Raw genomic sequence first — 25,897 nt, forward strand, 5'->3', positions numbered from 1 at the left:
GTAGTTCGCATCACAACTGCTGTTAACTAAGCTAATATCTAGCTAGGATGCTAGAGAAATGAAAAATACAAGTAGGCCCCTAGGCTTACTTAATTTTATCCAAAATATTTTGAACTTCGTGGATTAGTCTGCGGGCCGCACAAAATTGTTCGGCGGGCCGCGAGTTTGAGACCCCTGTATTGGAGAAAAGGGCTGTGCTGGGTGTGTGGAACCACAGAGCAGGAGGCAGGGAAAGGGGCTCTGAGGTATGATGGTTTTGATATGGGGACACTGAGGCTCTGGGAGGGGCACACCTGCCCAGTACTACACAGCACGTTAGCACCTGAGAAGGGGCTGCACCTGCCCTTGGAGACCCTGAGCTCAGCACGCTGTCCGTTCTCTGGGCAGTTTTTCCATCTCTTCTGAGGTCCGCCTGTGAGGTAAAAGGCCCCTGCAGCAGCAGCAACTTGTCACTGATAGGAAGGACTCTCCTGAGTCAGACACTGAGATTCTCACTTGCCAGACTGGAACACTGAGGCCCCCCCAAAACAAAAGGACTACCCCCTGGTGGCCCAGAGTCAGACCCCATTACCTGGCCAGAGCCTTCCTCAGGCCTCACGCTGCTCATCTGAGGTCCCAAGATGCCAAGTGTGAGAACAGAAACCCAGTGAAAATGGACACTGTGTTCTTCCTCTCCTCGCCCTGCAGACAGCCAACAGACTGCCCTCTGGGAGGAGGAAGATGGGCTGCCTCTGCTCCTAGCACCACTGGCAATGGAGAGTGAGAAAAAGCCAATATTTGCCCCAGGCAAAGGACAGGAAATAGTCTGGCTGGGATGAGGGCTGGCTGCAGCATCCCCCCATGAGCTCTTGACTTCTGACTGAGCCTTTGGATTTGCTGCATTCAGTAACCCTTTGTGCCCTCCCACCCCCTCCTCCCCGCTCCCCAGCCCTGTTTCCTAATAAATCCCCCTTATTGTTGGAGCTGCCATGTCTCCAGTCCCCAGCTTCCTGGAGGAGGCCGGTGGGCCCTTTGTGCAGATGTCTAGAGCAGATGGGCCATGGCAGGCTCGGGCAGGGCCCCATAAGCTGCAGGAGGCTTGCTCCCCTGTTGGGAAGTGGGGGAGGGTGGCTGAGCCCAGAAAGGACGTGGAAAGTCCTGGGCAGGTTGAGGCAGGCTGTGAGTGGTTTTTTCTGCCTCTGTTTTGTTATCTTTCCAGGTTTCTTCTCAGCATCCTGATCCCTGTTCTCTGTGTTCTGAGGTGGGGAGCTGTGGGGGAGGGGAGGAGGCCCAAAGCTCCCGCTCTCCTCAATGGAAGTGAAATTCCTGAACCCTCTGCAGCTGCTGGCTGCCTTTCTGTGTGTGTGTGTGTGTGTGTGTGTGTGTGTGTGTGAGTGATGCTGCCTGGCTGGTGGAATCATCACACCTTTCCGATTTAACCAAGGTGCATTGGGAAGGTCCAGGCTACCCTGCAGGAGGGATGTTCAGGTGAGCTCTGAGGAAGGACTTCCTGCTGTGGGCACCGCTCTGGTGAGCCCTCCAGGTGGGATGCTGTGGCTGTGGCCGTGGGTCCATCGCACTGTCTTCACTCCAGGGAAAGAACCAGCCATTGTTATGTGTCTAGAGGTCAGGGCTGCCACCCAAGACTAAAGCTGGTCCTAGGGCTCCCAGATTGATCTGGGGGCTGGCTGGCCTTGGAGACCAGATAGACAGAGTGACCACCCAGGCCAGAGAGGGGGTGGGGAGGAGGACCGTGGGTCTGATCCACATCCTACTGACCTGCTGACAGTGTTGAGTTGATTAGGTCACGGTTCTCAGATATAGTCACCAAAGTTCTCTGCCAGGGACCACAGGGACACCAGCTGCAGGTGCCCCAGCCATGACGCCACACCCCATGGCCCTCCTGCTGGTCATCTGAGTGGCAGGTGTGGACCAGGGAGGCGACTCTATGTCAGAGGATTCAGTGCCTGGACATACCACCTCGGGAACCCTCAGAACCTTTCCCCAAATATCACATGACCAAGAGCCCCAGAGCTGAGGTTGTTTTGCCAAGGTCACCTCCAGGGTCAGCCATGCGCTAGAGTCCAATGCATCCCCCCTGTACCTCTCCCCAAGCCCCCTGAAGGAAGCTCTGGGAAACGACTAGACATGTAGGATTCTGGTCCAGTGCCTGTATCCTATGACCTTGACCTGGGCCTCCAACTTCCCTGGACATCTTTGCTCAGAAGGTGGAAGGACTTGGAATAGGTAGCGGGGAGAATGCCCTGAGTTTCCTCCCTGTGGGAGGGCTGAGGCTTTCCCAAACATATTCAACTGCAGACTGGTCTGAGCGCAGCCGGGATTAGGTCTTAGGAGAAGCATCAAGAGGGAGTCCTGGCCTTGGAGTTGCACCACATGAAGTCCAAGGTCAGATCCTAAGGCTGAAGAGTCAGACTTTGGGCAGTGACTAGATCTCTCCGAACCTCACGAGCCTGGTCTCTGAACTGTTATTGATACTCTTTATGTTACAGGGGTGTCTCTATATTTCTTTTTTTTTTTAATTTTTATTTTATTTATTCATTTTAGAAAGGAGAGAGAGAGGGAGAGAGAGAGAGAGGAGAGATAGAGAGAGAAGGGGGGAGGAGCAGAAAGCATCAACTCCCATATGTGCCTTGACCTGGCAAGCCCAGGGTTTCAAACCGGCAACCTCAGCATTTCCAGGTCGACGCTTTATCCACTGCGCCACCACAGGTCAGGCTATATTTCTTTTTAAAGAGCTTTATTGAGATATAATTCACTTACCCTACAGTTCATACATTTACATGAATTCGGTGGTATAACCACAGAGCCCTGCAGCCATCACCCCCATTTAATTTCAGGACAACCCTGCCCCCCACGCTGCACACAAGAGCAGTCTTCCCTCTTCTAACTCTTCTCACGCCCTCACCAGTGGATAATGAACTTTTTGTCTCTAATTTGTCTGCTCTGACATTTCCTGTAAATGCAGTCCCACGCCATGTTGTTCTGTGCCAGGCCCCTTCACATGTGTCATTGTTCTTGAGGGTCGTCTGTGCTGCTAGTGTGTGTCAGTACCACGACTCTCTGTGTCGCTGTGTGGAGGCACCACGGTTCATTTATTCAGTGGTCAGTTGACGGACCCTCAGGTTGGTTTTGGCTGTCGTGAGTGAAGCTGCTCTGAACACTCACATAAAGTGTTTGGGAAGACACATTTTCCTTCCTCTTGGGTGTGGAGATCAGTCGGGTCGAGGGGGATGTGTGCTTGTAAAGCCAGCTCTTGTTGGGCCGGGTTCTTAGTGGTTACCTGGGTCATCTGTAGTGACCACTACACGCCACACGGTGGGGCTGTTGTCCCCATGTTGCAGAACGGGGAGCAGAGGCTCAGAGATGGGGAACTGCTTGTCTAGGGCAGTCAGCGGCACAGCCAGGCCTGAGCCCCAATAGCCTGCCTGTCACAGGGAGCTGCCACACGGGAGGTTCCAGGAGGCACAGGGGCAGCCCGTCCCCAGCTGCCGCCTGGCTGGAATCTGTGGGAGCTGGGCAGACACCCTGCATGTCTCTGTCCAACCTGCTGTGTGGCCTTTCTGGGACTTCCTGGCTCCCCTTGAGCCTCAGTTCAGTCCCCCCAGAATGTCAAGTTTTCCTTGCAACATAAAGGGGTGGCCAGGTCCTGTGGCTCAGCAGGTGATGTGCTGGTGTGGTGGGTTCCAGCTCTGACTCACAGATGGGAAAGCACATTCTCTCCTCTGGGCCTGTCTTTTGTTCTTCAGGATGGGTAATCACCCGCATGTGGGTTCCATGCTGCTGCCCAGCAGCCAAGCCCAGGTGGACACCCAGGGCCTCGGGTCTCTTTGCGCTGTCACACTGCCTGCTCAGTGTGTGCACAGGCCAGGTGGGCAGACAGGTCAGGGTGGAGGAGGGCCCCTCCTGTGACCTAAGCCTGGAAAGGGTCACCCCACCACGCACCCTGTGCTCCGCTGGCTCCCACATCTGTCTGCCGTCTCTGCAGCCCTCACACCATCAATGGTGCAGCTGGCTTCTGACGCTTGGCCCTTCTTCCTGGTTCCAGACCATTTGTAGGGAAGTGCTGAGCACGCATGAGTCTCTGAGCAGTGGCTGCCCTGCTCAGTGCCCCACCTTGTGCAGTCAGAGTGTTCTCTGGGTTCTGCAGAACTGACCTAGCAGCACCGGGGGTGCAGCCACAGCCAGGCGGTGCCTCCTGCCCTGTGCACCACGGTCTGTGACCTTTGCTGCTTCCAGAACCTGCTGGCCAGAGCACCCACCTGTGAGCATGCCCCACAGAGGACAGTGCACTTGGCCCCGTGGGGTGGGAACCAGTAGTGTGTCTGTTTTATGGACCAGGAAACAAGTCCAGGACGGGGAGGGACTTCCCCAAGGTCAGCAGGCTGGCAGGTAGCAGGGGCAGGTTTTGAGCAAAGGCTGTCTCGTCACAAAGCCTGCACTGTCATCTGATAAGGAAGGGGTGAAGGGCTCTGAGGAGTCCCCAGGCCCAGGAACACCATGTGCTCTGACTGGGCAGGTGCGCTGTGAGCTAGACCCTCTAGGGCAGGTGTCATCCCTGTCCTACCAATCCTTTGGCCAAGCAGGAACACCTGTAAGCTCTTTCTTCGGGAACTCAGTCTTTTCATCAATGGGACAGGTGCCCACTTCCATGGGCTGAGGCTCCAAGCTCACCCTGAGAGACCGATGACCGCCAAGCAGCCTTCCTTCCACTGGTGGTGGATACAGCGTCGCCAGGTTTAGCTGTTCCTGCCTCTAGGATGATAAACCGGAATCTCGGGCCCCAGCCCACTGCCTGCCATGATGCCTCCCACACCCACCTTTTCCTCTGATGAACCTCAGAGCATGGGTTTCTTTTCACTTGGCTCCGTCTCCTGCCTGAACCTGCCAGCTCCTTCTGGGCCTGTCCCGTTGCCCACCACTCTCTGCTTAGTGCTCCTCTTCCAGGAAGCCTCCCCAGAGTGCTGCTCCCTGGTCCTTTGTGCTTTGGCCCCAGGGTCCCCCAGCAGGAGCCCCTGTGCACCCGGGGAAGCAGGTTGGCAGCGCAGTGTGGGGTCAGACTCCTGCAGACTTGTTTTTCCTTTTGGTTGGTGTGTAACTGAGGCTCAGCAAGTGCATAGCTTATTGGCGTGTGTCCTGTGCAGAGGCCATCTCTGGCCTCTGTCACCACAGACGGCCGTCCTCACTTGCCTCTTCTCCCAGCCGACTGTCCCTCACCCTCCTCTTTCTCTGTGAATCATTTAAATGTTGATGTTTTCCCCTCTGGTTCCTTCTGCCTGCATACTGTCCTCAGGTGACTGTTCTCCAGCCCCCCACCTGTGCTGACTCCCCAAGCCACAGCCCAGCAGCACCTCCTCCTGGAAACACCCGCCCCCTGGATGGCTAGGGTTCCACCTGGCTGTCCTTGTGAGTCTGGGTGACCTTGCCTCATGGCATCTGGTTTGTCACCTGCAGAACAGGGCAGTGGCTGGAGGAGGACGTGGTCAGACTCTGGCACAAGAACTTGGAAATGAGAGCAAGCCAAACGGAACCCCAGCAGCCCCCACCCGGGAGGCTGCAGTGCTGAGTGATGGACACCAGGCCCTGGGAGAACAAGCTGGACAGTGCGAGGCCACTGGTGGGCAGAGCCTCAGAGAGGAGACTGGTCCAGAGTTGGGCCTCAGGGGGTGGGGCTAGACGTTTATTAGGAGATGCCCAGCTGCCAGGGCAGAGTCCTGCAGCCCCCCAGCACGAGTCTCAAGCTTATGGTCCATTAGGAAAGGCCCACCCACTTCTGCTTGTGGGAGCCCCCCACATGCATCCTGGTCGGGCCCCTCAGGATGGGTCGTAGGCATAATGTCTCACTTGACCTACATTGTTCCTGGGCTCCATGACCTCATGAGGCAGGTCCCATTCTCATGCTCACTTTACCGGTGGCTAAGCCACCTGTCCGTGCTCACATGGCTAACAGAGCAGAGCAGAGACTGGCAGCCAGGTCATCTGACCTGGAGGAATGGTGCTAATCTGTCACCTGGCTTCTCCTGTCATTTCCCGGCTCCTTCTCCTGATGGACCCAGGTAGAATTCCATGCTGGGATCGTCCAATTTGGAATTTCCCCACATCTCCCTCTTCCAGCCTGCAGCCAGTTTGAGGACACAGCTGCCCTCCTGCCTGTTTCCTGTTCCTGCCCCTGATCAGGGGAGGAATTTGGCTTTTTTGGGGAATATAATTGTGCCCCCGGGACTTGCTTGACCCACTTTAGTTCCTGGACACTACAACCTGTCAGAGGCATTGGTGCTAATGGGCATCTTGTCGGAGTGAATGGCGTCTTTTCCCCAGGGCCTGCTCCCAGGTCTGGGAGCAACGGACACAGGCTGCATCCCTTCGGCTGGGCCTCCCCGTGTGACTCACCTGTGGCAGAACAGCGACCATTGGTTTGTGTCTCACAATTCCCACTAAACCCCAGAATTCGATCCCTCAGTGCTTCCCTAGCCCCCTTAGACAATGACCATGACAGTGCCCCACACTGCCCACCCCCCTTTCATAGTTGGCACACACCCAGGCCCCCAGGATCTCATGACCTTCTTGGGGACAGACCTCTGGGGCCCAACTGTGCATCCCCCACTTCCCATAGCCTGCAGCAGGCAGCCCAGGACCTGCTGGTCCCTGGGCTTCCATGTGTCCCCACTCAGGGTACCCACACTTCCCAGCCTGTGCCCAAGCATCCTGGTGCCTAGCTCTGGAAGACCCTGCCTGCAGGTGTGGGAGACCCTGTGGGTGCTGGGCAGTGGGGCACCTAGTGAAAGCCCAGGGTTCTGATTGGGGAGAGGCATGGGGTCAGAGGGAGCCCCCAGGCTGCTTGCTGGCCAGCTGCAGAATCAGTTCCCCCCCTCCCCCATTGAGCACACTGTGCGGCAGGGATCACACTCTCTCTTGGTTCTGCTGTGGTCCTACTGGGGTGGCACAGGGGCGTCCCTGGGGCTCACTGGGGCTACCAAGGGTGGGATGGCTGTGCCACCATTCAGCGGGTTACTTGTGTACTATGACGGGACCCACATCCCTCTGGGGCCTCAGTTTCCTCATTTTTACTCAAGGCTTTGTTCTGCATTGTCTGTAGGTTCCCCAACTTGTCACTCTCCAGGATTTTGTTAAAAATATCCACACCTGTAGGGTTAGGGATTAGGGGCTAGGGGTTAGGGTTAGAAAACAAAAATATCCACACCTGGCATCTAGGTTCAAAGAGAACCTCGTATGGATGTGCAGTGCTGAGGGTTGTAGCCAGCAGGGCAGGAGGGCTAACCCTCACCTGGGGATGCGTATGCCCAGGAGGCCAACAGGCTGAGCAGTGGAACCAGGGCAACACCTGGCCATCAGGCTGTGCGCCTCAGCCCTCTGCCCAGCCTCCTCTCAGAGGGCCTGGGATTTGCTGAGCTCAGCTTAGATGCAAGAGAAGGGAAATGGGTCATTGCAGCAGGAGAGATTGAAGTTAGACACCAGAAAGACTTTCCAACTCCTGGTTACCCTGGAGTGGGTTGTTTCCTCAGGGCCACTGACTACGTGATGGCGAAAAGTCCCTGTATTTAAGGATCTTAAATTCTAGTGAAGGGGAGATGGTGTGCTGTTGACAAGTGCTGTGGAGAAGAGTAAATCTTGGGGGAGGAGATGCTGGGGGTCATAGGGGCCTCACTGAGCTGAAGCCGTGAATGTGCGGCACAGGGAACAGCAGGTGTCAAGGCTCCAGTTAGTGGGCGAGGATGCGGTTCTGGAAGGGGATAAGGACCTACTATTTTACAACAGGCCACTTTGCCTACTGGGCTGGGAACAGACAGGGAGGGGACCCCTGTGATGTTCATCTGGCCCCTTCCTCTCATCTGCAGCCGTCCCTGCTGCCGCCATGAGGAACATCTTCAAGAGGAACCAGGAACCCATGGTGGCTCCTGCCACCACCACGGCCACAATGCCTGTCGGTCCTGTGGACAACACCACTGAGAGTGGAGGTGCTGGAGAAAGCAAGGAAGACATGTTTGCGAAACTGAAGGAGAAGTTCTTCAATGAGATGAACAAGATCCCCTGTGAGTGTCCCCTGACAAGGGGGCACAGGGGCAGGATTGTCTGGGGTTTTTTCCTAAACTGGGGTTTGGGCTGGATTATTGGGGAGCCCCTCAGGGATGGAGGATGTGGATTGGCTTACTGAAGGGGTCAGGGGGTATATATGGCCCAACCTCCAGGGAAAAAAAGTTCTTATACAGTTTAGAAAACTGTCAAAAGGTGAAACCACAAGAAGACGAAAAATCATAAAACAGAAGTCACTATTCAGGTCTTCCAGTCACATGCTGGAGTTACTTTGGAAGATAAACCAAAGCCCCACTGCTTTTGTTAAATATATATATTTATTTAAGTGTAGTTGGTAGATCATATTGGGTTATATTAGTTTCAGGTGTACACATAGTGATGGGCATTTGACACCTTATGGTACCCCCACCTTCTGAATTCCTGGCGGACCGTCTGTGTGGGAAACACAGAGGCCCTGCCCAGGGGAGTAGCACCAAAGCAGGGGTGGTGGCTCCGGACCACGGACAGCAGTCCAGGGTCTGGGCTCTTCCCACCCTGTCTGAGAAGAATGGTCTCATCCTCTGCAGTGTGACCAGGTCTCTGTAGGTCAGACACATAGAGCCCAGTTCACAGTCCTGCTGTTCAGCCGGGTGCCATCTCAATGTCGGCGGGCGTGTCCATGGGGCGGTGGGCCAGGTGCCCAGGAGAGGGCAGGTGAAGCACCTGTAGCTTACCTGCAGACTGCTCAGGGCATGCTGTCACACAGTGTGGGGTGGGGTGGCAGGGGCACAGTGCCCACCAGAGCCGAGCACCGCTGACCCTGGCTCTCCGTGGGCAGTGCCACCCTGGGCCCTGATCGCCATCGCTGTGGTGGCTGGCCTGCTGATCCTCACCTGCTGCTTCTGCATCTGCAAGAAGTGCCTCTGCCGGAAGAAGAAGAACAAGAAGGAGAAGGGCAAGGGTGCCAAGAACGCCATGAACATGAAGGACATGAAGGGCGGGCAGGTAGGGCTGGCGGGTGACGGGCCAGCAGCTGCCCGGGGCCTCCCCAGAGTGTGCCTGGCCCTCGCTGGCTACACCTGCAGGTTTACCTGTCTGCCCCCTGCTCGTGGGAGGGGACCTGTTAAAACCTGTCTTTGAAAGGGCAGAGGGTCAGACAATGCATTGATCATAGAAGGGGCTCTTGGGACAACATGTTGGAGAGATACCCTCACCCCCCCATCATGGGGGGGGACTGTGGTTTCTGCCATAGGGACTGCAGGACAAGCCTCCAGCTAGGTGGTGGGGCAGGGACTTGATCGAGACATTAGGACGAGGCCATGTCCCACCTATCTCTAGTCCCTGTGCTTTGGGGTTGGTCAGCCTGCAAGCTTCCCTCACAAACCTAACTTTCCCCTTTGAAGTTTGCAGAGACCCCTGTGGGCCTCATTTTCACTCCAAGGAGTGGGGTGGGGGACTGTTCTGCTCACAGTCAACCTGGGTGGAGGGTAGACAGTGGAGGGAGGGTCTGACCTCAGAACTCAGCCAGGGAGCAAAACACTTTTGCATGTTTGTGTGCACATGCATGTAAACATGTGCATGTGCCTACATATGTGGGGGAGGAGGCTCCAAGAATGCTTCAGACATGGTCCAGCCTGGTGTCCCCAGGGGCTGTGAACTCAGGGCTTGTCTGAGTTGATTGTCTCTTAACCACGTTCCCTTCTCTTCTCCCCTCCGTGGACTCCCACTGCTCCTGAACGCCTGGACCGCACACCTGGTATGTCTTGCTCAGGTTGGGAAGTATTGGGGGGACCAACAAGGGAAGTGCTGTGCCATGCAGGGAGAGGCACAGGGTAAGGCTGTGGGGGACTGACCACCCCACAGTCCCCTATCCTCCCCCACCCCACCCAGCTCTGAGCCAGGGTCTGCTGCCCACTGCCCCTGCGCTGAGCCCAGCTGCTCTGTTCTCTTCTAACTCTGTCCCTCTCTCCACAGCCCCTACAGGATGATGATGAAGAGACCGGCCTGACGGAGGGGGAGGGGGAAGGAGAGGAGGAGAAGGAGCCAGAGAACCTGGGCAAGCTGCAGTTCTCCCTGGACTACGATTTCCAGGCCAACCAGGTGTGTGGCAGCTGGAGGTGGCAAGAGGGAACAGATCCTGTCCCCGTTTCACGGAGGGGCAGGCTGGAACCAGAGGGCTTGGCTGCTCTCTGTTGACCTGCTGAGCCGTGAGCCCTTTAACTTCGGTGACCCTGGTGTCACTTCAGCACCTGCACTCCCCATGCCCCTGACCCCAGCTGTTGGCGTCTGGGTGGGCGGCTGGTGCTGGAATGGTCCTGAGACTCAGGCTGGCCTTGCTGTCTCCACAGCTCACCGTCGGCGTTCTTCAGGCTGCAGAACTGCCCGCCCTGGACATGGGAGGCACCTCAGACCCTTACGTCAAAGTCTTCCTCCTTCCAGACAAGAAGAAGAAGTACGAGACCAAAGTCCATCGGAAGACGCTAAACCCCGCCTTCAATGAAACCTTCACCTTCAAGGTGACAAGGGCTGGAGGACGGTGCAGCTCCATCCTGGTCCCAGCCCTGCCTGCTTTCTACACACCTCCCCTTGCTCCTTAGCCATGGCTTAGGCCTCGGAACCAGCTGAGTCTGGAACAGGGCAGGCTGGACGGTGCCCTACATGAAGGTCACTGCCTGGCCTCCAGGAGGATTGGGACTCTGTTCCCCCAGAGCCCTGGACTCCTCTCTGTCTCTACAGACTCACCAGGAGTCCAGCGGGCAGTGGGGAGAGAGTCGGGCTCAGAGATCTGCACACGTCAGCCCCTGCAGGCATCTCAGCTGCCTTGATCTCTGACCCTGCCTATGCCCTGCAGGTGCCATACCAGGAGCTGGGGGGCAAAACCTTGGTGATGGCCATCTATGACTTTGACCGTTTCTCCAAACACGACATCATTGGAGAGGTGAAGGTGCCCATGAACACCGTGGACCTTGGCCAGCCCATTGAGGAGTGGAGAGACCTGCAAGGCGGGGAGAAGGAGGAGGTGAGAATCAGTGGCCAGATTAGGGTCAAGCTGTGAGTCCCTGGGCTCTTTGCTTGATCTCCTTAGACCTGCGTCCTCTTCTACAGCCTCTGCAGGGAGGAGGAGCCTTCTAGCACTGTCCCCATAGTTACTTTTTTATTTTTTTTATTTTTCTGAAGTGAGAAGCAGGGAGGCAGAGAGACAGACTCCTGCATGCGCCCGACCAGGATCTACCTGGCAAGCCCACTAGGAGGCAATGCTCTGTCCATCTGGGCCACTGTTCCGTTGCTACCAGGGCCATTCTAGTGCCTGAGGCAGAGGCCATGGAGCCATCCTCAGCACCCAGACCAACTTTGCTCCAATGGAGCCTTGGCTGCGGGAGGGGAAGAGAGAGATAAAAGAGAGGGGGAGGGGTGGAGAAGAACATGAGCACTTCTCCTGTGTGCCCTGGCCAGGAATCGAGCCCAGGACTTCCACATGCCGGGCTGACGCTCTATCATTGAGCCAACCGCCAGGGTCTCCGCCATTACTCTTAAGCTTCTGCTGTCACTTAGGGTCAGTGAGTCAGGGCTCTGTGCCTCAGTTTACCCACCAGGAAAGCCCACGTTTATTCTAAAGAGTTCTCAGCATGGGGGCTTGTCTCCCAGCAACTGTTACAGCATTCATTCACTTAGCAAAGATTGATTGATCACCTACTGTGTACCCAAGCTTGCCGTCTGGGTCAGTCAAGCCCTGTAGTGTGCTCATAGTCCCCAGCTGTGATGGAGGAGTGAAAAGAGGCGCTTAAGACATCCTCTGCACCTGGGGGCTCATGCTGTCTGGAGGAAGGGCTAGCACCTGGGCCACATGTGGAGGAGGTGACCCTCTCTGATAAGCCTGTAACTGGAGTGCCGTTGCAGAGTGTAGGAATCAGGAGCCCAGAGTGCCCACCTGACCCCAGCTCAGTTGTCATGAGACATGGAGTGAGCACATCTGCTCATCTCTGAACCTCCGTCTGTAACTGCTCACATGAACTCCTTGAACTGAAGGAGAAGCAGTGACAGTAACATAAGGAAAAGGACTGCAGAGTGCTCTGCAAGCCACATGTCCCTGGGCATGTGGCTGACAGGGGACCATCTTGTGGGCAGAGGAATCAGAGATGGAGGGACGTGGGTGGTTGAGGTGACCCGGGTCCCGCGTCTCCCCCTGGACAGCCAGAGAAGCTGGGAGACATCTGCATCTCCCTGCGCTACGTGCCCACCGCCGGGAAGCTCACAGTCTGCATCCTCGAGGCCAAGAACCTAAAGAAGATGGATGTGGGCGGCCTCTCAGGTACGTGCAGAGCTTCTGGCTGCCACTGGGCGGCAGCAGCGAGCTAGCGCCCGGAGCCTGCGGCACAGCCTCGGCGCTGCAGGCGCAGGGGCCTGGGCGGCTGGGTCCGGAGCGCAGGACCCACCGCGGGTTTGAGGCCCCTGTCCACGCCGAGCTGCCCGCCGGGCTCTCCCGCTGTGCCGGGGCCGGGGAGGAAAAGACCCCAGAACTGTCATCCCTAGATGGGTTAGGCCGTAGGGTTCTCCCTCTCCTGGGACTGGACGGGCCTCCCGGTCGGCAGTGCCACCAGTCAGGATGCTTGTCCAGGACAGGTCCTGTGGCTGTCCCCTGCTCGGGCAGGCTGACCCACGGCCCGGGCCACACGTTCCGGCCGGTGCTCACTGCCCTGTGCCGGCCTCCTGAGCGCAGCGGGCACCAGGGCTCCGAGAGCTGAGGCGCCGGGGGTGGGGGTGGGGGTGGGGTGTGTGTGTGTGTGTGTGTGTGTGTGTGTGTGTGTGTGTGTGTGTGTGTGTGTGTGTGTGTGTGTGTGTGTGTGTGTGTGTGTGTGTGTGTGTGTGTGTGTGTGTGTGTGTGTGTGTGTGTGTGTGTGTGTGTGTGTGTGTGTGTGTGTGTGTGTGTGTGTGTGTGTGTGTGTTCTCTGTGTGGGAGGAGCCAGGGGCGCCCAGGAGGCGGGCTCTCCGTGTGGGAGGAGCCTGGTGCGCCCGCTGGGCGCGTTCTCCGTGTGGGAGGAGCCAGAGCCGTCCGGGGGGCGGGTTCTCCGTGTGCGGGGAACTGAGGCGTCCATGGGCCGGCTCTCCCTGCGCAGATCCCTACGTGAAAATTCACCTGATGCAGAATGGCAAGAGGCTCAAGAAGAAGAAGACGACGGTGAAGAAGAAGACGCTGAACCCGTACTTCAACGAGTCCTTCAGCTTTGAGATCCCCTTCGAGCAGATTCAGGTGCCTGGGCCTTTGGGGGGCAGGTGGGCGGCCGGCCAAAAGTCGGGGCCTGAGCAGAGGGAATCCGACGCTCGTGGGGCGCTGGCTCCCACCTGCTGCTCCCTGGGGCCTCCTTCTTCATTCTGCCTAGCACTTCCTGCCTGGTTCGCCGGCCCCCAGCCACCCCCTGACCCTTCCTCTCTCCTTTTTCCTCCTCCCTTCCCCGGGTTGGGGATGAGGTCTGTCTTCCACCTCTTTATGAGCGTGAGTGGACCTGAACCTGGCGGGACAGGAGACCCCCAGCATCCAGGCTGCAGTCAGGGGTTTAGGGTCTCGGTCTCTCCTCTTTGTAGAAAGCTCCTCCTTTCTCCTCCTCCCACGGGGGCTGCGGCAAGGGTGCTGTGGTCTGTGGAGGGGTCTAGGAAAGAGAGGGCACCTCAGGGATCATGTTTGACCCCAAGTCCTCCCTGTGAAGAACTTAGGCAGAGGGCACCTGCCCAGGCATGCAAGTGCGGTGTATCTGAATCCAGCACCGTGACCCCCAGGTCCCTCCAGCCAGACCTGCTTCATCTGAATTCTGTCTTTGGTGACTGGTCCTCCATCTACGGCCACTCCTCTCAGACCCCCGCCCCTTCCACTCTCCTTCACACCTCACTGTGAATTTCCTACCTATGGGGGCAGAGGGGGGGCAGCGGGGGGGCACTTAGTCCCAAGGAGCTCATGGTCAGGAGAGGGAGCAAGAACAGGCCACTGAGACAGGGAGATGCCTGGAGCAGGGTAGGTCCTCGAGGGTGAGCCTGGGCTACCTAAGTCAGGAGGGTCCCTCCATCACCCCACCTGTCACAAAGCCCTCCCAACTCTCACCCTGGACACCTTCCAGTCCGACCCTACTTCCTTCCCACTGCCACTGCCGGGCTTCAGGAACCAGTATCTGCCCTCCCAGACCCCATGGCCCTGGCCGGTCTCCCTGCCAGCTGTCCTAGCCCTCTAGTGACCCCTCCATCATGCTGCGTCCTCTGCTGAAATGTCCAGGCCACTTCTCTCACAAGTCTGCAGGTGCTCTGTGCCACTTGCCTGTAGGATGAAACGCTCACTCCTCAGCTGAACCCAGCCCACTCACTGACGCATTCCTGTCCTGGTGGCTTTTCTGTCCACCTGATCAAGCCTCTGTTCCCAAATGCTGGGTGCCTTTCCCCAGGCTCATCTTCCTTCTGGGATCCCCCTCTCCTCTCTCTGCTGGAGAAACTCTCAGCTTCACCTCCCGGTTCATGGGTTAGCCCCTCTGTGAAGCCTTCCTGACTGACCTGGGCAGGATTGTTGCCTCCCCCGAGATCCCCAAGTTCCCCTTTGTGTTGTAAGTTATTTATTTATTTATTTTTATTTTTTATTTTTCTGAAGCTAGAAACGGGGAGAGACAGTCAGACAGACTCCTGCCTGTGCCCAACCGGGATCCACCCGGCACGCCCACCAGGGGGCGACGCTCTGCCCACCAGGGGTTGATGCTCTGCCCCTCCGGGGCTCCACTCTGTTGCGACCAGAGCCACTCCAGCGCCTGGGGCAGAGGCCAAGGAGCCATCTCCAGCGCCTGGGCCATCTTTGTTCCAATGGAGCCTCGGCTGCGGGAGGGGAAGAGAGATACAGAGAGGAAGGAGAGGGGGAGGGGTGGAGAAGCAGATGAGCGCCTCTCCTGTGTGCCCTGGCTGGGAATCAAACCCAGGACTCCCGCACGCCAGGCCGACGCTCTACCACTGAGCCAGCCGGCCAGGGCCTGTGTTGTAAGTTTTAAGCACACATCTGTCACATTCATCAGAGGTGAGACTCATCTCACTTCTCACTCCCTCCACTCAGCCCAGCCTGGAGCACAATATGGCCCACAGTCCCCTGTGGGTAGGGATAGGTTGTTTCTAGTAGGTGTGGCTTCTGCTACCCTGTAAGTTCGTCTTCGTTGGAGCCAGACCGAAACTGGAGCCTGTGAGGGGAGAGGTTTGGTCATGGGAACCCCCTTTCTCTGGCCAACCTCTCCTCCTCTGTTTTCCACAGAAAGTCCAGGTGGTGGTCACTGTGCTGGACTATGATAAGTTGGGCAAGAATGAGGCCATTGGCAAGATCTTTGTGGGCACCAATGCCACTGGCACGGAGCTACGGCACTGGTCCGATATGCTGGCCAACCCGCGGAGGCCCATCGCCCAGTGGCACTCGCTGAAGCCTGAGGAGGAGGTGGACGCACTTCTGGGCAAGAACAAGTAGGCGGTGGCGGCGGCGGCGCCGCACAGGCCAGCACGAACGCCAACGGACCCAGAGCTCTCAATACCTCAGTTATGCTCCGTAGAGGCTCCCGCCCTTTCCCACCGTGTGGTTGTGTCCTCGTCTCTCCTCCTCTGTCTTTTTAAAGACCAGCTTTCCTCTGGTGGCTTTGTGAGGACGTCCCCATGAGGCAGACGGGAAGCCTGGCTCTGGTCACCATCCCAGGCGCTGTCCCGCTGCTGCATGCCCGTCACAGTCCCCAGGTCCCCTACAGCTTCACTGCAGCCTCATGGGGGCGCCCTCTCATGACGGAACGTCGCTGTGTGTCCTGTGTTTTGAGTGTTTGGGACCAACAAAGGGCAGCACTTCCTGGTTCCTGTCAGGGAAGGTGGCACACGGGCAGCGATCCGAGTGTGTGCATGTGCGTGAGTGCATGTGTGCACACGTGTGTGTGTGTGTGTGTGTGTGTGTGAGCATCTCTCTGTTCCTGGAATGAGCCGTGGACAGTGAATTTCTGCGGAAACAGAAGGCTGTTTGGGGACCCTGACTGAGGGGAGGTCCTCGTCTAAGTGGGAGGTCAACCTGCTGGGTTGCTCTCTGGGAGACTGGATTTGTCCAGAGCAAAGACCAGCCCCTGACATCACAGACTGCCTGCTCTCAGCCGTGATTGCCCCGCGGGACGTTATTGGGACACTCGTGGACGTGAACTGTTCGCTAGATCGGTCAGACTCCAAGACCAGGACCGTGAGCTCACTCTTGTTGACAGTTCACATCCAACCACAATGAAACAGGAGACCTGTTACCCCAAGAGACCAGATACACCTCTGGACCCTCGCACCCTCCACCTCCAGGGGGAGCAGATGCTCCTCCCTTTGCCAAATAGAGGGCCGTGGTCTGCGTGCTCATTCCCCATCATGCTTTGCTTTCTCTTTTAACTCAAGTGAAGCAACCTGTTTGAAGACACATCACCTGTGCAGAGTAAGGAACGCTGAGTGAGCTGTTCTCAGTTCTCCTGAGGTCCAGGTGAGGAGAGGAGGGTGGCGGATAGATGGAGAGACTTCCAGATTTCCCATATGAGATGGGCGGGGCACCGAAAGCCCCTGGCTCCCACCGCTTTGCCCTCCCTGCTGGAGGTTTATGGGCAGCCAGCATGGCCCAGGGTGCTGTGTGTGTGGGGGGCAGTCGCCATTCCTCAGGGAGGCGCCTCTCTGAATTCCAAGAGGCTGGGCATCCTTCCAAACTGTGGTGGAGGACCCGGGGGTTTCTACCCCATGCTCTTGTGTCCCATTTCCTGTCCAACTTTTGTTCCCAGCATTGACAAAAAGCCATATATATGTTACTCAAGTTTGCACTGAGCCCCCTCCCAAACCTGGAGTCTGGCGGGGGAGGCAGCCCCAGACGGCCCTTTCTCCCAGCTTGGCTTGTCCTTCAGCCCTGAACCCACAGCCGCACAGCGTCCCCAGATCCCCAGGCCTCTCCTTCCCAGGAGAATGCCCCACCTGGGCCACCTCGGCTCCCTGTGGCACCTGGGACAGCTGGGGGCAGTGTTGGAGACTTGGGCTTGGAGGACGCAGCATGAGCAAGGTGCAGAGTGTCTGTTTTACTGAAAGGAAAGAGAAGGTGTTTGGTTTTGTGTTGCCATCTTGGCTGGAGAAGGGATGAGAGACACCCCCACCCTTAACCCGCCTCCGCAGCCCCTGCTCCTAGCCAGTGGCCTTGGGACGTGAAGTTATTTGTTCCTGGACCATGTGCGTGCGAGTTGTCAGCATGAAGACGGGAGGCCCCAGCAGGACGATGAGGGCTGTGGGGTGCCCACAGAGACGGGCATCAGAAGTCCTGGGCTCGGCCCCTCCCCAGAGCAATGGGATCCGGTGCTTGTCCGTCTCATCCCCTTCCCTTATCGCACGAACCCAGCCACAGACCCTCCTTGTCAGCCTCACCCCTTCCTCTATTGCCTTTTCCCAGCCCATCTTCTCCCACCTGGGGGCTTCCTCAGCCTTTCCGGAGCCCAGCGTGCCCTCAGGGAAGAAAAGGAAACAGTGGCACATCTGGTGGCATAATGTTCCTGGTCCCTGAGGTGGGCCCAGAGCGGCTGGATTTCACTGCTCTGGGCCCACCTCTAGGGGGCAGCCTGAGGGCTGGGGAAAGGCGGCTAAGACACTCTGTGGGCGTCAGGAGACACCTGGGTGTGGGGAGCCCCTGGCCCAGATGAGCCATCTCAGCAGAAGTCACCTATCTGGGCCTGTGTGTACGTCTTCTCCACTTGAGGGTGATACTCAGGCCACAGAGCGTCAGTTGGGAACCTCACTGCCCTGTGGGTTTCTTTCTGGGGCCCTCAGGGAGCTGGCGCAGTAGGGTGTCAGGGTGTCGTGTGGGTATGGAGGCCTCTGGGGCTGTGAGTTTTCATGTCTGGCGACTCTTCAAGAGAGGGGAACAAAGGGCTGAGGCCATGAAAACCCAGGGAGGCCAGGAAGCTCGGCTTTTTCCTTTCTCCTTGAGGATCATTCCAGAAGGGAGACTAACTCAGCCAGAGCTGCAGGCAGGTGTTTCCACTTTGGAGGCAGAAGCCACGGCAGGAGGAGCAGGTGTTGGGCATGAATGGGAAGTGAACCTCCAGGCCCCTCAGTCCCGCACTCACTGAGCATTGTGGGGTCTGTGCGCTGACTGTGCTGGCCCAGGGCTGCAGGAGGAGGAAAGATGGTGCTTGTGGGTGAGCCCAGCGGTTGGGGAGCAAGAGAGCCCAGGTCCCTGTGCCTGCTGAGCTAATTCCTGGTCTCGCCCACACTCAGAGAGAGAGGCTGTCCCTGGTGTCCCCCCCCTCCAATGGTAGGAAGAAACTAACCCAGGAACTGCCCCCTCCTCCACTGGGAAGTGTCCCAGAATCCCGTAACAGGGTGGCCAAATTTGGCAAGTAAAAAATACTGCCAGTTAAACTTGAATTTCAGATAACAACCGATAATTTTGAAGTGTAGATGTGTCTTAGGCGTGATTTGGGACATACACTACTAACTGTGCTTTGTTGTGTCTGGAGTTCAGATTAAATGCAGTGCTGCAGTTTTACTGGGCAGCCTCACCCCTGGGCCTCGCCCCAGGGCTGAGGCCAGTCACCAGGTTTCCACTGAACCTATATTTTGAGCTGCAGGGGACACTGTGACTTGAAGACACAGGAATATACTTAATTTTTTAAGCAACAACAAAACTAGAACCTTCTGAAGCCATTTGAGTCTCATCTGACCCCCACCTCACATGTTTAGTTGTTGATCAGAGAAGGTAGCTCACTTGTAGGCTGTGACCGAGACTCGCCCACCGAGATGCATGTCTGACCTCCTGTAAATAGCGCATGGCAGGGCTGCGCGCCCCACCCCACCTTAGTGTCTGCGTCATGAATGTCCGTCTCCCTTCCCTGCATCGCCCACCGGGAACCCCCTAGCCAGAGCCTGCATCAGCCCTGCTGGGGCCACTGGCACCAGTGGGCCCATCCCCGCGAGCTGCACCTCTGTCTGCAGGGCTGGGGCTGACCCTTGGTGTCCTGTGCTGTGTTCAGCCCGGTGTCTGGTGTCCTGTGTATGTGTGTGGTGTCCCCTTAACCCACTGTATGAATTAACTGAAAAGCCATAAAGGGGCCCTGTTGGAGCCTGGCCTTGTTCCTCCCAGGAGCTCCGTCCCCCTTACTGGCTCCCACAGACCACTTGTGAAGGGCTCCCCTGCTGCCATTCCCCTGCGCTCAGTCCACGTCACGAGGATGAAGGCATCCAGAGCTTCTGTAGGGTCTTGGGTGATGTTGCCAGAGGCCCTGTGGGGATGGCCGTGCTGGGCACTCTGGTTTTGGTAGCTTTCTGAGAGCGTGTGGACGTTTGTTCAGGAGCAGCCAGTCAGAGGCTCGGCCTGTGTTCAGGTTCCTGTCAGCACCTGGAATGGACAGTGCTCACTTCATGCTGTGGGGTCAGGTTCTTGGAGGCCAAGGCAGGCTCCTCCCACATGCTTCCTCCTGCAGTGTGACCACAGGTACCCCAGGGTAGGCTCCACTGTGCATGCATAGCAGGTCTGGCTGGGGTGGTCACTCAGGGCACATGTGGCCCGCAGTCGGCAGCTGCTCCTGGGGGTTGTAGCAGGTCTCAGGCAGGCTGTGGAGGTGAACTTGGAAGGAGAGGTGAGGATGGAGCATCAGGCAGGTGGGTGCAGGTGCCAGGTGGGCTGTGCCCACCTCGAGCCCCGATGTGTGTGTGAGTGCACTGCAGCCTAGGGATCCCTGTGCCAGGGATGAGGGCGGGACGCAGAGGGGCTGTTGAGTGGGCGGGGCCAGGTGCTCAGAGTGGAGGAGACAGACAGGGGTCTTGCTCTGTAACTGTTGTCCCCCATGGAGGAGGAGCGGTGACAGTGGGCACATCCCCACCCAGCCTCCCTGTCCAGGGGTCTTAGGACCCTCTCGCAGGGCCTGGCTGTTCACCCTGACCCCTCTAAAGATGATCTGCTGCTTTCTGGAAGCTTCCAAACCAGGCAGGTGGACCGGAGTCTGCCCTAGTTCCTGGTTGTATTGGCCCCACCAGGAGCCCACCTTTGTCTTCATAGAAAGGACATGTGCAGCCACCTCCCCCCCTCCCCCGCTTGGCAATGCTCGCCACCCCTTCTGTGGACCTTGTTTGTGTCTGATCTTGTCAAACTTATTTTGTAATGAGCTGCGTCTCCTTATTAAAGAAATGAGCTCAGAGAAACTGGGGGTGGGGGGTGTCTCTGGTTGTTTGCTGGGCTAGGGCAGTGGGCACAGATGGCCATGCTGGGCTGGGCTTGGGGGCTTTGGAAAGTGAGAATTTCTGCCAGGCCCTCTCTCACCTCATTGCAATGATGTCGGGGACCAGCGAGAGGGCTCTGGGATTTCTAGGGGAAGAGAAGACAGGGCGGCATTATCCCCGGGCTGGACAGGGGGCTCAGGTTCCTGCCCCAGGCCCAGAGGCAAATGAAGGTGTGAAGGGTGGGCTTCAGTTCCAGCAGGGAGGCTGGTGGCCAGTCTGGCGAGGGTCACAGGGGGCAAGGGTCCTGGCTATCGCACACTTCCCTGGTTTGGTTCTACGCCCCTCAGGCCTTGTGTGTGCTCTGATGTAGTTTAGGCCACAAGCTGCTGGGTGACAGCAAGGACTTGTGCCCCACAGGATAGGACGACAGAGCCCCAGGCTGGGCTAGCGGCGCAGACAGATGTGCAGGTACTGGGTGACCTGCACCTGCACACCATGGGCATGGGCCGCCCTCTGAGTGTGGATTTAACCTCCAGCAGCGCCACAGGAGCCTGTCATGGCTCGGAGCTGCATGGTGGTTCTGGCTGCTGTGTCTGTCATGTGTGTAGCAGAGGGGGGTGCAGACCTTCAGGGACCCAGGAAAACACTGCCTCTGGCCGCGACCTCCCAGGTGCAGACGTAGTGGCCATCCAGATGGGCTCAGCACCCTTGTCATAGAAACACCTGTCCTCCTCCCCGACCTGGGCCAGGAGCCTTGGTCCCTGGTATCCTGTTTAACCTCCAGCCTGTCCCGGGTGAGGTCCGAGCGGCAAAGGCAGTGACATTGTGAGGCAGGAACCCACAAACTGCATTTCCCAAACCACGAAGGCAGCCACAAAGTTAAAACAGCTTTATTTACTCCTTTATAAATACTGTTGTGTTTACAGGCATCATACAGATGTGAATATTATTCCCAAACTTTCAAACACAGGATACTTAATATAACAACCACCAGTAAAACAAACTTATCTCAGGGTTGAAAGGCCACTCAAAGTTGCATAAAAATACATTCAGTTCACAAAGTGGACCTGGCCTGGCCTGTGCCCCCACCCAGGTATTTACAGCGGGCTGAGTCGGGCCACTTGCATCTGCACTGAGTGATGTGGGGGTTGCAGGGTGAAGCGGGGGGCACAAGGGGAGAGGCAGGGACCCCATCTGACCAAGGTCAGAGCAGAGAATGGAAGGAGGAAACCAGAGAGCAAAGCCTGAGCCCCTTTTTCAAGATAGACACAAGGATGACACAGCGTCTCTCCCCCCAGGGACATGGTGGCCCTGCTAGGTGCAGTGGGTGATGGGCCCAGGTCAGGGACGCTGGCTTGAGAGGCTGCATCCACCCAGAACCTCCCCTGCCCTTCGCTACCCCATCACCTGGCCTCCCTCCTAGGTTTCCTTGCTTAGGGCCCTGTGCTGGTCTGGGGACACAGTTCCAGCCATCAGCAGGCCTGTCCTCAGCCCTCAGTGGTGGGCTGAGCTGCCCTACGGCCTCTGACACTGTCTCCAGGAGAAGTGGTCACACCTCTTGGGATGTACCACCCATGGCCAGGCTGTGAGGCCAGCAGCCCCGCCAGGGGGCTCTGAGAGGGGACAGGTACATGGTGGGTGGCTCACAGACAGCCTTCTTTACAGCACCATCTGCTCTAAGTGAGGAAAGCTGGGAGTGGAGATGTGGAGGGAGGTAGGAGAGGGTGAGGGGTTGCTCTGAAAACCATGATGTCACCAGCGGGGCCACCCAGGAGGAAGTTCAATAGAAGCATCAGGGAGACTCGGAGAAATAGCAGAACCTTGGGCTGATTCACTGTCCAGATGCTGATGGCACTGGGGGTCGATAGGCACGGGCCACAGCACTGACTCCCCAAGAGCCTAGAGGGCTGGCACCCCTTCGCATGCCTACTCTCTCCCCATTGTCAGACTGCTCAAGATGCCACTGTAACTGTCCTCTGACTGGGACACTTCTTCCCAAAGCCTCCACCCAGCTGTGGTCCTAACCCTCAGCCACAATGGCCAGGGACCTGAACCCCACTCTCTAGGGGCACCTAATGGTCAAGGTTCTGTTTCCTTGGCCCCCATGACACCTTACCCAGTAGCTGTGGTGACAGTGCCCGGGTGGCCATGAGTCCATCTCTTGCAGTCTCATCAGGCCACAAGCAATCAGTTGCTGACCCGGAAGCCCCGTGGCTCCAGAGCAGGTCACTGCCCAGTAGGGAGACTGAGGGACAAGCTACCAGGGAGACCGCTCGCTTCCCTGCCCGAGCTCTGCCTCTGAGACGCCCCCCCCCCCCCCAATGCTGGCGCCGCCACCCTCTCTGTGTTGCAGGGCCTGGCTTCTGTGTCCTCCCACCCAGGGTTCCTGCCCCTCTGTCCACCTTGACCTGCCTTTCAGCTCCACTGGCGATTCCTCCATTTCAGGAGCGATATGGCAGGACCTGACGTTCAAGCCCACCTTATCGGTCATCTCTGAACACACGCTCAGACACACAGGCCCAGTCCTCCCCTCCCCTCAGCTGCTGTCCTCGGGACTGACACCATCTTAAACATGGGCATGAGGACCCCACCTGTAGCTGCAGGTGGTCTGGGCTTGGGCAGGGACAGCTGTGCATCCCATCAGGGTAGCCCTTACTGTCAAGCTCCAGGGACCCACTGGCTCAATTGAACAGTGGAGCTAGGAGTGCCCTTCCCACTAGCCTGGCTGCCAGGTCCATCTGGCGTCCCCTTCCAAGGAGCTGATGACACTGTCAAGCTCTGTGCTCTCCACACTCCCTCTGGCTGCTTTGTGCCCACCCCACAATGGGCCAGCACGCATGCAAAACCAGGCCTGACCACGCATGGCTCTGACCGAGTTCCCTCAGCTCTGGCGCAGTCCAAGCCCTGGGTGGACAGTCCGTAGCCCCCTCTGTGTGGCTCTCAGGCTGGTCCTTGGGTTTCAGCCTCTGTGCTTCCTGAGTGGAATGCTTAGGGAAGCACATCTTATCCAGGAGGGGGATGTGGGTAAGGGAATCCCAGAGTCCTGACTCCCTCACCAGGGGCCTTAGAACAGTCAGCATATCATGGTCTCAAACAAGAGCAGGACTGGGGACGGGGCGGGGCGGGGGGGGGCCAGAGCTCCAACTGAGCCCACCTAGCAGAGGGCTCCGCCACAGCCCCAAGCCTGCCTGCTTTTTAGATCATTTGGCAGCAACACTGGGCCCCGCATGAGCCTGTGGTACAAGGGGGAAGGGGCGGGGTGCCCAGAGCTGTGTGGGGAAGGGAGTGGAGCCTGAAACCATGGCCAGAGGAGCTCCACTGGCGATTCCTCCTACAGGCACGGCAGGGTTCTGGGGAGCCGGCTGACGACTCCCCATACCATGGACACGTCCCCTGGCAGAGCTGAGCCCCAGCTGTAGCCATTCCTCACCCAGTGTGGGAGGCTGCCTGACACACGGGTGGGGGGGATGTCACAATCCATGAGTTCTGGCTGTAGACCCAGGGTTCCTGAGATTGAAAAGCTAGAACTGCATCACAAGGAAACTTTCTGGCAAGAAAAGGCATCTGGAACATGGAAGGGCGCCAACTCCAGGGTCTGAGGACCCGCCCACGCTGCAAAGGCACGGCTGTGATGGCTCTGGGACCCTCAGCCTGTCTGCCTCAGTGGAGGGTTAAGACGTCTCCCTAATAATTCAATTTTCCTGAGCAAGAGGCAGCCACCACCTGTCCCCAAATTTCAGGACATGCCAAGAGGGGCATAAGGGCTCCTTGTCCCCAGAGATGGAGGTGCCTGTGAGGGGGAGACGCCATGACTACCTGAGGTGTGGCCTAGACAGCACAGTGTGAGCCGCAGGGCTCTCTAGGAGAGCGGGCAGGGGAGGGGGGGGGTCCTGTGAACTCTGACGGGGACGCAGCAGACACAGGCCCCACTCTGTGGCTGGGACCCAGAGTTACAGTTACGTGACATTTCTGAGGCCCGTGGAGAATGCCGGCATTTTCTGGAAGTACCATGTGAAACCACGTGGACAGTGGAGAGAATGGCCATGCTAAAAACCACCACTAGCACCCCAGTGAGGACTACGTCAGTGACCTGCGCACAGAATAAACCAACCACGGGATAAAACGCCTACAAGAGACCAACTCTCAAGAGTTAACGTTGGGGCAAGAACGAAGGGTTTGAGTTTGTGCTGGACAAGGGGGCAGAGCCATCGGTCTAGCACGTACATGGCAGTGTTTTGTCCAGAGGACAGCGGCCACAGTGTGACCGGCCCTGTGAAGGACAGCTTACAGGACCGGGACATGTTTGCCAGATGGGAGGTGGAGGGGGGGTTGTCCCCTGGAAAGGCCCAGGGCCGGAGCACTCGCAGGCCTCGGTTCCCGTCAGGAAAACTCCCTGTGTGTCTGTCACTCACTGCCAAGTGGAAGTGATGGCCAGAGAGGCCGGACCATGGGTTGGGGTGATGGCCACAGTGGGCCCAGCACACGACCTTAGGTTCTGAGACTTCCACCCTCCAAACCTCTGGGACGACAGCATTTCTGCTGGCATCTAAGAAAACAAACATCTCTCCCCTAAATCTAGCTGCCAGACTGTCTCAGCGCGGGCTGCACGCCCCCCCTCACAGCTGCCCACCACGCCCCGTCCCTCTCTCCTCCACCTGCCTGTGATGGCATCGTTTCTCCCTGGGACCAGGAGCCAGAGCAAGCTAGACACGGCAAAGGAAGGGAGGCCTTTGTGACAAAGCCCCCACCTGTGAACCAGTGGGCGGTGACAAGGGAGGGCTGCCGTGTTCTTGGCATGGGGATAGAGAGAGGAGCAGACAGAATCGGTGCAGGGAGGGAACGAGTCTCTGTCAGGGCCACTGTGGGGAGTGGAGAAGCCACAGCACAGAGGGCCTCTGTGCTGCTGTCCCCTGGACCTAATGAAAAGGGCCCCACAGGCCATGTGACAACTGCCCCATACCAGCTGTCTCTGGTGTCCCACACAGGGTCTGGCAGTGGCTGGATCGAGGACCCAGTGAGGACAGGCAGCGAGCAGCCTGTGGCTATGGCCACTGGACATACCCCAGGCCTTCACATGGCGTGTGCAGTCGTGACCAGGCTTCTGGGAGAATGGCCACACACCCAGTGCAGGTGGAGGAGGATTGGGGCATAGAAAGATTCAGAGAGGTGACCGCAGGACGGACAGGGGCAAGGACCGTCCACACACCCTCCTTCGGTGGGAAGGCGAAAGCTGGACAAGGGGCAGACCTGGCCTGGGGGGCCCATGGCTACTTGGACAATTTGCTGATGACTCTGATGAGGGCCCCGTTCTCGTCTTTCAGCCTCTGGTTGTCGGACTTCAGTTCTGTCAACACCTGTGGGGTGACAGAGGGGAGGGGTGTCACAGCTGACGTGACCAGGCTGGCGGCATAGGGTGTCTGGGGCAGCGTGTGTGGGGATGGCCCCAGGATTCAGTGTGAACATGTAAGAAACCACAGCCCATGCCCTCAACAGCACACGTCCGATGTCCCCCACTGAACACCCTGTCTACCTGGTCCTTGCCCTGACGTCACCAGCCTGAAGAAGGGTGGGCCATGCCCGTGACAGTGATGACCAGGGAGGGAATCCAGAGGGTAGGCGTCAACTGAGTTAAAGGAAAACTCTACCCCCACTGACAACAGAGATGGGG

At 57.8% G+C, this 25,897-nt stretch overlaps 2 protein-coding genes across 10 annotated transcripts in view; one reads left to right on the forward strand and one right to left on the reverse strand.

Annotated features, from left to right (window-relative positions):
• Positions 1 to 20,170, forward strand: part of SYT2 (synaptotagmin 2) — a 62,404-nt gene extending 42,234 nt beyond the window's left edge. For both annotated transcript variants that reach the window (XM_066379395.1, XM_066379386.1), the window contains exons 2-9: positions 7,854 to 8,048; positions 8,867 to 9,033; positions 10,012 to 10,128; positions 10,377 to 10,544; positions 10,880 to 11,047; positions 12,220 to 12,337; positions 13,143 to 13,276; positions 15,296 to 20,170. In XM_066379395.1, coding sequence (XP_066235492.1) covers positions 7,871 to 8,048; positions 8,867 to 9,033; positions 10,012 to 10,128; positions 10,377 to 10,544; positions 10,880 to 11,047; positions 12,220 to 12,337; positions 13,143 to 13,276; positions 15,296 to 15,502 — 1,257 coding nt within the window. In that variant the 5' untranslated portion in view covers positions 7,854 to 7,870 and the 3' untranslated portion in view covers positions 15,503 to 20,170. The remainder of the gene's footprint in view (positions 1 to 7,853; positions 8,049 to 8,866; positions 9,034 to 10,011; positions 10,129 to 10,376; positions 10,545 to 10,879; positions 11,048 to 12,219; positions 12,338 to 13,142; positions 13,277 to 15,295) is intronic.
• A 933-nt stretch (positions 20,171 to 21,103) lies between these two features.
• The window catches only part of PPP1R12B (protein phosphatase 1 regulatory subunit 12B), a 98,998-nt gene continuing 94,204 nt past the window's right edge, over positions 21,104 to 25,897 (reverse strand). For all 8 annotated transcript variants that reach the window (XM_066379436.1, XM_066379427.1, XM_066379410.1 and 5 more), the window contains one exon: positions 21,104 to 25,583. Coding sequence is in view for 3 of the 8 variants with exons in the window: in XM_066379427.1 (XP_066235524.1) it covers positions 25,497 to 25,583 (87 nt within the window). In the remaining 5 variants the exon portion in view is untranslated. The remainder of the gene's footprint in view (positions 25,584 to 25,897) is intronic.

The sequence above is a fragment of the Saccopteryx leptura genome, chromosome 1 (assembly GCF_036850995.1).
Source record: "Saccopteryx leptura isolate mSacLep1 chromosome 1, mSacLep1_pri_phased_curated, whole genome shotgun sequence".
Lineage (NCBI taxonomy): Eukaryota > Metazoa > Chordata > Mammalia > Chiroptera > Emballonuridae > Saccopteryx > Saccopteryx leptura.